The 12670-nt window shown below is 55.6% G+C and overlaps 3 protein-coding genes across 3 annotated transcripts; 2 read left to right on the top strand and 1 right to left on the bottom strand.

Moving 5' to 3' along the window:
- Positions 1–3713: 3713 nt before the first annotated feature.
- Positions 3714–6262, top strand: F5Z01DRAFT_526920 (uncharacterized protein). Its single transcript, XM_046260445.1, has 4 exons — positions 3714–4228; positions 4480–5574; positions 5640–5820; positions 5881–6262. The coding sequence occupies exons 1-4, from the start codon at positions 4023–4025 to the stop codon at positions 6013–6015; spliced, it is 1617 nt and encodes a 538-aa protein (XP_046119888.1). The 5' UTR covers positions 3714–4022; the 3' UTR covers positions 6016–6262.
- An 812-nt stretch (positions 6263–7074) lies between these two features.
- On the bottom strand, positions 7075–10150 carry F5Z01DRAFT_526457 (kelch repeat protein). The gene is made up of 2 exons (XM_046260443.1): positions 8418–10150; positions 7075–8370 (listed from the first exon to the last, which is right to left on the bottom strand). The coding sequence occupies exons 1-2, from the start codon at positions 9806–9808 to the stop codon at positions 7452–7454; spliced, it is 2310 nt and encodes a 769-aa protein (XP_046119889.1). The 5' UTR covers positions 9809–10150; the 3' UTR covers positions 7075–7451.
- Positions 10151–10443: 293 nt separating this feature from the next.
- On the top strand, positions 10444–12243 carry F5Z01DRAFT_634934 (WD repeat-containing protein slp1; the record flags this gene model as incomplete). The annotated part of the gene is made up of 1 exon (XM_046262106.1): positions 10444–12243. The coding sequence occupies one exon, from the start codon at positions 10444–10446 to the stop codon at positions 12241–12243; it is 1800 nt and encodes a 599-aa protein (XP_046119890.1).
- Positions 12244–12670: the final 427 nt, after the last annotated feature.

Consider the following 12670-nt stretch of genomic DNA (forward strand, 5'->3'; position numbering starts at 1 on the left):
CTTGTCTGTGCATGCATGCCGTGTAGGTACGGTACGTGTAACTTGTTGCTGTTAGCTCTTCCTGGCGCAGTGCGCAACCAGGGCCAGCCCGGCCGTTCGTCGCCTGACGGCTCTGACGACGGATATGTCGAGGACCCGGGACCAAGCTAGCTCGTTAGTGCCTCACTTTGTCGCCTGTGCCTGCCTCAGCGCCCTTTCGAGGATGCCTTGGCGCTGCGCGCGGGAGCAAGGGTATGGCTTCTTGGGATGGCCAGCCGTTTTCCTAGCGTTACAGTGCTCCGTCACAGCGCACGCCAGGTCGTCAAAAAGGGTAAAAAAGAAAACGGCGGCCTTATTACTAAATCAAATCCACATCGTTCGCGGGCTGTCCGGGTTTGCCACAAATGCACACCAGTCGCGGTCGATTTGAAGATCTAGACGAGAATGGTGTTTAGAAGATGGCGAGGCGCACCACGACATCGTAGCTGTGCTAGAAGGAATTGTCAATAATGCAGTGCCAGTAGCGTCTAGGTGTCCGTCTCGCAGAGACATGGACGCAACCGGTAGTGGACCAGTATATATTCCGTAACTCGTCCAGGCGCTAGGCATACAAGACGGGAGGCTCCGTTTCCTTGGCGCGGCGTCGCCGTCGCTACGTACGGAGTACTCGATCGGCAACAAGCACAATGGAGTCAATGGTCTTGACCGGCTTCAGAGGGCCATCGGGAAATCCTACGGCTTTATAAGCTGGCGGCGCATCGGTCTCAGCAGGTAAGTATCCGTACTGTTATTTTGCCCACAATCTGTAGTATGCGCGCTTAATTGATACGCATCACGCAAACGGCGTTTCCTATTCCGCCCCTTGCTATATCCAGATGGCTGCATTTACAGTGCGAGTGGCATGTGTCAGACCTCCAAAATGGCCATGATTTTTTAATGCCATCTTGCCGCGTGGCAAGCTCGGTTCAGCCGCCCAATCCTGGCAAGCGTCCGTCTGCCCGAGAACCGCCCGACACTTGACGGTGTGGTACGTACTGTATACCAAACGCTGTGTCACAAGTATTTGCTACGTAGTCATTAGCTTCCAAAGACATTCTAGAAGCCTCCCGTTGCGTCCCTCTGTCCCTCCGCTTTGGCTTCTTCACGTGTCTGTCGGCACCTGGCATCCTTATACGAAAAGGCGGATCAGCGTCTCCGTTGGAGAATTGCTGGAGCGAGGTGATGGCCGCGCGCAGTCGATGATTTGTGGCTGGCTGGGTAAAGGGCATTGAGCTAGACGGGGTATGAGTCAAGAGACGATGGCACAATGGGCCAGTCAGACGAGTGGCGTCGAGCCCTCACGACGCTTCGAGGTCCACTTGGGCTCAGCCGGCGAGTCGCCTACTAGAACACATAGGGTAAACAGAGGGAGCAGGCAGCCGCCCCTTGCACAATCGTGATATCCAAGGTCCCAGGTGCTGCTTGGAGGTGTGCACGGTTGGTCAAGAAATGTCGGGTTCATGTCGATCTCAAAAAGACCGTGCACACAACTCGCATCTGTCGAGTCAAGTTGCGCGCGAGACAGCAACCACCCACAAGATAGGTAGCCTGAGATAGATGACTTGCAGTGAGCAGGCGGATCTGTCAAATAAACTTCTGGGTAGCGTGCCCCCCTCTTTGCTCCGTCTGGATCTCCGTCTGAGTTATAATTTTACGAGCAATAGTCTCTGGCATCTGCTTCGGTACCTGGCAAGCCTCGGTCACCCACAACGCCTCTACTATCCACAAATACTTGTTACTTTGTGTATGAGCGAGGTATGGTCCGCGCCGAGGTGCCGGATCGGTCTCATACGGAACTGCGCAGCATTGCCGACGAAGTATAGATCTTGCCATGTGGTGCGCGCAACCTGCGAAATTCAGAGTGGTGGTTCAAAGTCCTGAAGGCATATATGAGTTACGTAGTCGTGTGGCCCCGTTTGACGTCGCTCAGGGATCTTGCTGGTTTGTTAGGCGCTCTGTACGTAGTACTTATTAGCATTGAATGGATCGGTAATATGCAGCATTATTACGCCCAGTCACGCTGCTAGGGGATCATGCAATTCAGCAACTGGCGGTGACGGATACCTGCGTGACAAGACAATCCTCACAATCCGTACATATTTGCAGACGTACGTAGTAGCTTCCGGGGCTTGCAAAGCCAACTTGCTTTGCAGGTTTCATCAATCCTTCAATCCCAGAATATCCCTTCTTCTAGGGCAAGGTCGCCAGCTGGCCAGCGAGCCGGGGATGAGCTCCGAATGTTGCCCGAGGTGCGTGGTCGATCCTCCAGAAAATGTGGCCTTCCTGGTGAGGGCATTCCGTCGCTGGCGGTTCAGCCTTGGCCACCCCAAACATTGATGAAGCTTGGAAGGTGCTCTTGGGCCATTAATTACCTTACGGAAGACATCTGGCCAAGCTGCGCGAAGCCTGAACATGCAGGATTGATCATCCCAAGCTAGCTCTGAGAATCAACAAAAGAACCTCAGACTGGGTCCCCAATTTCTCAGGGTCTCGAAAGTGGCTCTGGGGTTCCTCAGGAGCCGAAGCCTTGCTATAGAGGAGGAGACAATGCTGCAATGAACGGCGTTGACGTTTTAGCGTAGCTTGTCCGTACTGGATGCGGACTAATAAATAGTTATCTTACCTTATGAAGTTACATTGACACATTGTGGGCCGTTTGCCAGCCTGAGTGCGTATACGTACAATTGTTTCCTGCGCCCAACATCGTCCACGGGTAAGGTATGATCGAAGCTGACCTTGATACGGCCAACAACCAACTGGATCAAAAACACAGCATCGCTGCTACGACGGTCGCGACACCAGTTCGTGACAACCAGCCGCAGATCATGATCCGGACATTCGAGTCCATGTCTTCGCGGCACCAACCATCCAGCCTGCAGCAGTGCAGTCCATGACTCCAGGTGGTGTTGTGTCGGAGCTAATAGGGTTCAGGCGACTGGACTGGAGCCACTAATTGCCTTGCCTTGGGTGCGTCGGGGCCCTGGTCCGTGCCCACTTGCAAACCGTGCAGCTGGCGCCGAGTCCAAGCCCGTAGTTCTTAGTGGCAGCTCCAGCGCAGCCTGCGCAGGGCCGCAGGCAGGCCAGGCAGTGGACGGATCCCAGCAGTCCATCCGCACTTGCCCACTTGCAGCCATGACTGTACTGGGACGGTTGTGGGAAGGAGCGCTGCACCGTTCCGCCTGTGCGTGAGTAAGGACGTACATGTGCCTAGTAGTCCACATTTCCAGCGGCCGGGGCATGCTGGATGAACGCCGTGACAATATGAAGATAACCCAGAATCGTTGGGAAGCGCCTCGAGGCGCATGTCTCTCGAAAATGATGGAGCATCCTGTAGCAAAGTCAATGCCAGGTCCCCGAGGCCGAGGCGACACACTAATAATAATCATGGTCTCGTGCAAGGCACCTAGGTGTGTCGCAATGTCCGAAAGGGTAAAGTGTCGGGGTCTTTGATGCGCTCATCTCACCTCGCGCCGATTTACGTCTGGGTCTGGCTCCGTTCCGGCCACTGCCACCCAGGCAAGGCAAGGCCAGCCAGGTCTGCCTGTGTCACTGTCGCCCGAATAAATAAGTCGACGCTTGGCTTCTAGTATTCCCTTCACCTACTGGCACTTACGTATCTCCTTTGCTTCGACCCTCACGTCAACCTCACCTTTTGCTCATCTTCGTTCCTTCTACGACTCACGCTATCGCTACTTTGGCCTCAGCCTCCCAAACGTCTGCTTCCGTCGACCCCGTACTCCGTAGACCGCACGAACAGACGACGGCTTGTATATACCTTACTCTGCCCAGCTGCTACCACACACACACATCCACGACCACGATCACCCACAAGCCCCTGTGGAGCTTTTTTCTCGCGACAAAGTCACGATAGCCTCCCATCCCCCGCTCGCTCCTGACTTGGCCAACCCCGAACGATTGCGCACGCCGAGACACCCCGCGCCTCTTTGTACACACGACCTACCTACCGCCCTGATCACGACCAGCCGATCGGCCACGTCCTTGAAATGGCCTCTGGGCTAGGAATAGATGCTTCGGCGGGTCGCGGTCGTCAGGGCTCCTTTGTGAGCGCCGGCCCTCGACCCATCCACAACAGCAACCAGGACAGAGACAACCTCAACCGCCACCGCCGCGAGTCTCTCGCTGGGAGCCTCATGGGAGGCGGCATCAGCAGCTGGGGCGGCTTGTCATTTGGCAGCTTTGTCCGCGATGAGTGAGTCCCGCATCCATGCCATTCTTCCCCTGCTCCGATCGAAATTGCCTCGCTCTTCTCTCGTGCTGGAGCTGGGCAAGTCGTCAGAGCGCTGTCGAGAACGCCACTGTCCCGCATGTCTCGAGACCGCCCCCGAGACATGCCGGGCCCTGTGTGTGATTTGAGCCGTCCGCGACGCCAGTCGGCTTCCTTGCTCCCGAGGTGTCGGCAACCTGCGTTATGTTCATCACTCGCTAACATGGACATTTTAGTATTACCATGCAAGGCACATCGCCCTTTGGCGGGGTGCACCAGTCCCCGTCATTCCACTCCGGTAGCTACCTCCCCAAGTTGGAGGCGAGCTTTATGAAGGATTTCACCTGCTGCGGTCAGAAACTCGACGACCTGCATGGACTCCTTCAACATTACGAAGAATCGCACACCGACGCCAACCCTGACGGCGGCTGGAGGAACACTAACTTTGCTGCCTTCACGCCCAATACGGGACTTCCGGGAAACAACAATCTCGCATCGAATCCGCCAACGCCTGGTCAGACCACAGCTCGTCCATCGCCGACGCAGGTCGGTACGCACATGCCTGGTGGAAACCTGCCCCTCATGGGAGCGGTGCAGCAGAATGACGACTTCAACAACTCGCAGTTCGGAGGCCTAAACACCAACCCAGATCTGGACGCTGTGGCCGACATGGAAATGGACGATGCGGTCGGTACCATGGAGTTTGATCATGGGAACCAGCAGCGCATGCACCAGACCCGACATATGTTTGGCCAGCAGCAGCGCCCACAGCTCAACATGGACACGTCAGGTATCACACAAGGTCTACGCACATCCCAACCCACAACCCCGGCAGCCTCCAACTTTGGCTTCCAGCATAACCCTACCGTGTCTTCTGTCAACACCCCGACTCTATCCACGCAGCAGTCACATCAGCAGCAGTCCATGGACATGGACGGCATGGACGAGGACCTCCCAGGTATGCCCATGGGCGGGGGCAACGTTGATATTGCCAACGGCAACTTCGGCAATGCCAATGGGAACGCAGGCAACCACTCGAATGCCAATGGGAACGGTACGAATGGTAACAGCGCCGACCCGAATCTCTGCATCAACGATCCGGGCAGACATCTTTTCAGTCCCAATGGCACTTTCCCACAAGGAGGCAATCGCGCGATACAACAGCAGCTCGCACAGCTGGGCATTCACCAAGGCCAGCAGATGAACGACCCGCAGGCGAATCAGCTCCTCATTCAGCGCCTGCAGAGCATGATGATGAATGAGGAACACAAGCCGTTCAAATGCCCTGTCATTGGCTGCGAGAAAGCTTACAAGAACCAGAATGGCTTAAAGTGAGTGCCACCACACTTTTCCGCGCTTGCATGGGGCGTGGCTGATCACTGACTCGTCGCACTAGATACCACAAGTCCCACGGCCACCAGACCCAACAGCTACATGAGAACGGAGACGGGACGTTCTCCATCGTGAACCCAGAGACTAGTGCTCCTTATCCGGGCACTCAAGGCATGGAGAAGGAGAAGCCCTTCCACTGCGAGACCTGCGGCAAGCGCTACAAGAACTTGAATGGCCTCAAATATGTGAGTACCTACCTTACCCCTGCCACTGCTATCAAGCTCCCCAGCTCTAACGTCGCACAGCACAAATCGCATTCGCTACCATGCAATCCTGATTTCAAGCTGCAGGCTGAGGCTGCCGGTATCAAGCTCCCACAAATGGGCATCAACGGTGTTGGCATGGTCTCCAATGAGTCGACACCGCAACCACAGGCATAGGTGCTCTGAGTTATGAGAAAGCCTCGTGCGATTGGCATTCGCATGCCGTGAGGACCACACTCAAACAATCTGGATTGAGATGCATGAGGTCATCAGCTATTCGATCGCAGATTGCTGGTGACGTCGTAGCTCGAAACGCTGATTACGCTCGAAAGCGGCAATCATCCAGTTATCACAAATGGATCGCCAGCCGCTGCCGCTACCGACCCTGGTGGCATGTCACATCGAGGAGCAGATCAGCTTCGATGCGAACACCCCTCCGATCCAGCGCACCATAGATGTGCGCGCCCAACAATAACAACACCCAAAAGTTCTACGATTTTCGATTTTCCTTGCATTTCGGTTACCAAGTATATTTTCTGAAGGCGCCCTTCCAAGGGCGTGGAGTAACCACGGCGTTCCGGGTTTGGACTAGGACGGAAAAAGTCACACCGCTGGAGGTGTGACGCGACTGCGCGGGACTGAAGGTTCACTGAAAGATCCACGTTGGAGAATGCCGTGCCAGTGTCTCCTGGGTGGATTCAGGGCAAAACACGACCACTGCAGCCACCTTTGTGCCGTCGAGCCAGAGTACCCCACCAACACCCCCCACCTACAGTTCGACCGCCTCCTCGCGCCCGCACCGGCCGCTCAGCGTTTGTCCATCTGGGTGAACGACATGATGACCGGCAGAGGGCCCTAGTGTCGACAGCACCAATATGTGAGAGGAGAGAGCGGCATTTAGAGGCCTTCCTGGAGCGGAGACTCCCCCAATCTGCCACGTGGGCCGCCGGTTCTTCCTCAATACGTGCCCCTCGTCTACATCAGATAGGATGTAGACGAGGCAGATCTGGATGACTCGCCAACTTTGAGAGGTGGCTTCGCTGGCTGGACATTCGGGTTGGCAGGGTGTACAGTACCCCGACCTGGTGTCCCATTCTAGGGACAGGCAAGCGCACATGCGCATGGGGTGGAGTTGCTACACGGACGTGATCTCATAACTTGCTCTATGCTTGCTTACGTTTTTGACGCTCATGGTCGTTGCCGTCGCTCTTGGCTATTCAAACGCTGGTTCAATTGGTCGCTACACTCTGTGTCAAAGATTGTACAACGTACGTACGTACGCATATGGCGATGTATTCCTATGTCTTGGCTTCACTCGTCGACATGCAAAGGTTGAAAGGTTTCTCTATAGATTAGTCGTTACTGCCGATAGACTCTAAAGCGTTACGAGCGTCACGTTCTTCCAACCTTGGCCGATGCGAGAATTGCAATCTTGACTGCCTGCACGGCTAGCTAACAAGGAACAATACTATCGCATATAAACTAATTACACTAGACAGCCAGTGCCCCCAACACCTCGCAATGCCAAACCCGAAAACACCCCAAAAGATACATGAGGAGCGGACTAAGAAGATCAATCCTCGCCGATGCGCCATCGCCGTCCTTGTGCTCAGTTAATTCATTTCCATACCCTCATCATCCTCAGCCTCCGACTCCATCGTTTGTGTCTGATTGCTCGACACACTCTCCTTGCGAGGGGCTTGCATCTCCCCTGGGCCCATGCCCCCCCACTCGAGCTCTTCACCTCCGACGATGCGGCCTTCCATATCAATCTCCTGGGAGAGCTCTACCAAGGCACTGCGCGGGAGGTTGAGAAAGCCTTGCGTACGGACGATGCGGCCCCAATGAGTGAAGCAGAAGGTGCAAGCGCGCTTCCTCAGCCATTCCTCTGACGCAAGGCCAGCACAGAGCCAGATCACACATGCGTGCTCCACGTCAAGCTCGCGTGCCAGCCTGTTGACACAAAGAAGACGCAAGTGAGGAATATTGTAGATGTTGGACATGACGAGCAGACCAGCCACGTCGGTCAGGGCGGTTCTGCCGTCACTTTCCCTGGCGTCGGGGGTGCCTTGAATGGAGTCCGTGTACAGGTAGTAGAGGAATGCCTTGACAACCGAATAGGGCTCCGGGATGTGCATCTTCTTTGTGTGAAACTCAGCCATCTGCGCATTGTAGAGGCGTGCGAAATGTGGCCAGCGTGCTAGCAAAATGAGTTTATGAACGTGAATGGGTCGAGACGTAGGTGCATCCGGAGCCAGCCAATTCGGGTCTTGCGACATGTCGTCGTGTTCTTTCGAACCAGAATCGAGGCCGTCTTCGTCTACGTCGGCAGCCAGTGCCGTCACGACAAAATCTGTACCGCTCCCAGATTCAGGTGGCTGGTCGAAGAGTTTAGCCAGATCACCGCCCAACCCCTTTGACGGTTGGTCGCTGGGCCGCACAGTGGCTGAGGGCCTCGCGGCTGCACGTGGTTCTGGAGCCATATTGTTTCCCAGGAAACCATATTTGCGAAGGTCAACCTCCATGATATCGCTGCGAGGTCAGTTGTCTAGTAGATACACTCGCGTACGAAAACTCACCTCAAGTACTCCTCGTATCCGTTGGTTCCTGGATCGGTTGGACATCCAAGTAGCCAGGCTTTGGTCCCGTCATCATTGATGGTGCAGTATTGCCACCTATAATCGGGCCGGAAGATTTCATGCCCCTCTGCAAGCTTCTGCCATCGCATAGTATTGAGATCTAGGGAAGACAGTGAGCACTCTCGCGGTGTAATTGTTGCCGCAGGAGTGACAAAGTCCAGTAAACATCCTGACGAGTATGCATGGTAGTGAATGCCTGACCCTTGTGAGGGCACTGCCGGGCCAGAGATGAACTTGACAGAAGAGATAGAGCCAGGTGCCACAGGGGCATAGGACTTGATCTGGAATGAAGGCGGATTGACCTGTGCGGTGCGAGAGTTGGCGGCATAGCCACTAGTGCTTGTCGAGGACGCAGGCGCCATGCTGGTGTACGGTGGTCGAGAGGCATGGCCTAGAGTACGGTTGTTGGATGAGCTGCGATCAAACACCCCGACATGTGGGCGCGAGTCGAATTCAGGGCTTCCTTTCAGGTCCAGCCACCAGAGATCGCTGACCTTGTCCATGTCCTCGCTCAGCCCACCGAACACCCAGATCCTGTCCGCCCACACATAGGCAGAATGATCAAACCGCCCCACGAACCTCCATGACTTGGACCAGGTGAATGTCTTCAAATCGAGAAAGCAAATGTCATCGAGCACGTAGTTGTTCTGGCCAGTGATGCCACCGATAATAAAGAGCTTGTCCTCGTGCAGGATAGCGGCGTGCCTTGCGCGACCCTGGGGTATGGGACCAGTAACTGCCGGCTGTGTCCAGTGCGCGGTTTTCAGGTCGAACATGATCAGGTCTGCCAAGTACGTGCGATGTTCGTTCTCGCCGCCGAACACCAGCAACTTGTCGCCCTGATACAGTGTTGCGGTATGACCCATCCGAACCCCTGGTATATCGCCGTAGTTGTCAACAAGCGACCACTGGTGGCTTGTCAAGTCCAACTTGAGAACATGATTATAGACCTCGTCCGTATATCGATCGAACCCTCCAAAGGCAAAGATCTGGTTGTTACCGCAATACGTGACGGAAGCGTTGACAAGACATGCGGGTCTCTGTCCCCTCGTGCGCGTGACCTTGGGACGGTATCCACCGGCGGCGATTCGATTCTTGGCTGGCGAGCTCGGTAATATGTATGTGTTGTTTGATGATGTAGCAGATCCGGGGGTGGGTACCCCAGTGGGAGTGTTGGTGCCATCTGTGGACATTGCAACAACAGTACCGGCTGCTGATAATGTCGTCGGGTCGTGAGATGCACTGTTTCCCGACTCCGCATTGGAAATAGATGCACTAGGTCCCCCAAAAATGGAGGCGTGGAAGCCCCCTGGTGTCGAAGGTTGAACCATCTTGACAGGCTACTGTCGGGCTCGATGGCGCCTTAATGGATCATCTCAAGGCAGGTGCACGAGACGACTGAGTCAAGAACAGGTTCTTGAAGCATTCGGGGTGTCGGATTTTCGGTTGTGAGGACGGACCAGGCGTGAATACACTGCAAAGAGTGCCCTAACTTCGAAAGCGGTCGTCTAGCTGCACAATGTCGGTCGATCAGCCTTGTCGTTGCAGTGTGGATTGTGGAGGAGACCTGTGGATAATCAAGACGGCAGATTGGCAGTTGGAGTTTGACGCAATTTCGGCAGGGGCATTTTCTGCGCTAAGCCTTGTCGAGACTAGCTTCAGCCGCGCCGGCGGCGGATTTTCGACAAGCCGCTACAGGCTCCCCGTTGCCCGGCCAAACGTCAAGTGGGGCAAATTGTAAACAAAAGGCTGCCGCTGGCCTGCCCTTCCATGAACTGTCTCTTGCCTCCCAGCTACTACCCACAAACAAGCCTCTTCTCCGACTTCCTAAGATACAGCTTGGCTCTTCTCTGGCTCTTGATGAGCTTCTGGGTCATACGCAGCGCTTGTTATTGAAACGAGTTTCGATTCTTTTGAGCAATCTCATCTTCAAGTCTATACCGATAGAGTCAGTTCAGTCGTCACCATGGCATCTGCAACAGTATCAACACCGATCAAGTCCCACAAGGGGCTGTTCAACACCCGCACAGCGGGTGGACGAATGCCTCTCACTCCATCACCCCGGCAAAACTCCAACACAACCACCATCCCCCTCAACCTCGACTCATCACCCTTCACTCCGGAGAAGCCAGCCAAGTCCACATACGGTGGTAGCCTCATGTCCCACCTTTCCAGATCGACGTCGAAGCCCTCGCAAAGAGACACCACCCGCAGCAGTCACCGTGACTCGCCCAAGTCGAACATTGCCCGTGTCGTTCACACTCCCCGCAAGGCCCTGGAGCTGGGCGTGTCAGATTTCACCCTCACAGGCACAGGCAAAACACCTTCCAGCGCCAAGGCAAAGAAGGCCCCCCTGCGCAAGAAGTGCAGCAAGAACACTGTGTCCTATGGCGCCGATCGCTTCATCCCCAGCCGTACAGCAAGCTCAGGGATCGCCAATGCCGGCTCCAGCAAAATCGATGCGGCTGAGAAGCGCCCCAAGACCAGCAGCGGTTTCAGCTCTTCTGTTCTCAACTCAGCTGCGGACGATACTGCGGCCGCTCTCGAGGGTCTCAGCATCAACGACGAGGAGGGCACCGACTACACTCGCCCCTCTCCCAACACTGTCGCCTATCAAGACTCGCTGGCAAGCGCATGCGGAGTCAAGCTCAACACACGCATTCTTGAGTTCAAGCCAGCGCCCCCCGAGTCATCCAAGCCCATTGACCTCCGCAAGCAGTACAACCGGCCGCTGAGGCCTGCTACTAGCAGCTCGGCGCAGCTGCGACGTCGCATTGCGACCGCCCCGGAGAGGGTTCTTGACGCCCCTGGCCTCATTGACGACTACTACCTCAACCTTTTGGACTGGAGCTCGCAGAACCAGGTGGCCATTGGATTGGAGCGCAGTGTCTATGTCTGGTCCGCGGATGAAGGCAGTGTAGAGTGCCTCCTGGAGACCACAGCGGACACCTACATCAGCAGCGTCAAATGGTCGGGCGATGGTGCCTACGTCGGCGTTGGTTTGGGGACAGGCGAGGTCCAGATTTGGGATGTTGCCGAGTCAACCAAGATCCGCAGCATGTACGGCCACGACACTCGTGTCGGTGTTATGGGGTGGAGCAAGCATCTCCTCTCCACCGGCGCGCGTAGCGGCCTCGTGTTCAACCACGATGTTCGGGTCGCCGAGCACAAGGTTGCCGAGCTTGTCTCGCACACGTCTGAGGTCTGCGGTCTTGAGTGGCGATCAGATGGTGCGCAGCTTGCTACTGGCGGCAACGACAATCTAGTCTCCATCTGGGACGCGCGCTCTCTATCGGTGCCCAAGTTCACAAAGACCAACCACAAGGCTGCGGTCAAGGCCCTCTCGTGGTGCCCGTGGAACATGAACCTGTTGGCCACTGGTGGTGGCTCTTACGACCGCCACATCCACTTCTGGAATTCGACCTCTGGTGCTCGCGTGAACAGCATCGACACCGGCTCTCAGGTCACCTCTCTTCGCTGGAGCCAAAACTACCGTGAGATCGTCAGCTCGAGCGGATTCCCCGACAACTCTCTCAGCATTTGGAGCTACCCAACCCTGGTCCGCAATGTGGAGATCCCTGCTCACGAGAGCCGTGTGCTGCACAGCTGCCTCAGCCCTGACGGACAGATGCTCGCAACGGCCGCCGCCGATGAGAGTCTGAAGTTCTGGAAGGTGTTTGAGAAGAAGGCTGGCGCGCCTGGCAGCATCAGCGGCTCAGGATCCACCAGCAAGGCCGAGATGGCTAAAAGCATGACCATTCGCTGAGGGAGTTGGGAGTAGCTGCTCCGAATGATCCACGGTAAGTACCACCTTTCCTTAGGGTGGCATTCTGCTTGAGCGGGTTGGCGTGCGGGCTGAGGGAGTTTTGCACTTCAATGCTCGTGGTACGAAAGTGCTTCACCACGCACGAGTGAAATGATCTGGATGATATTGAGACAGTGCCATGGCCGGGACCGAGACACTCTATAGCGTTTCTAGCGGAAACTTTGTGGAAATCAGATAGCACGGCAAGGCGTTTGCTTGGGGTAGTCATAACAGGCCTTTCTAATGCATATGCCCCAAGGCTGGCGTTTGTGATTATAACTTGGGAGTACTCACACAGGCTCGCCTCAGTACCCCCCACGGTGAATGCGCCAGCTGGCCTGAAGACTCAGTACATATAGAAGCCACTGGTAAGTAGGGTCGAATTTGT

The sequence above is a fragment of the Emericellopsis atlantica genome, assembly GCF_019669845.1.
Source record: "Emericellopsis atlantica unplaced genomic scaffold F5Z01scaffold_8, whole genome shotgun sequence".
NCBI lineage: Eukaryota > Fungi > Ascomycota > Sordariomycetes > Hypocreales > Bionectriaceae > Emericellopsis > Emericellopsis atlantica.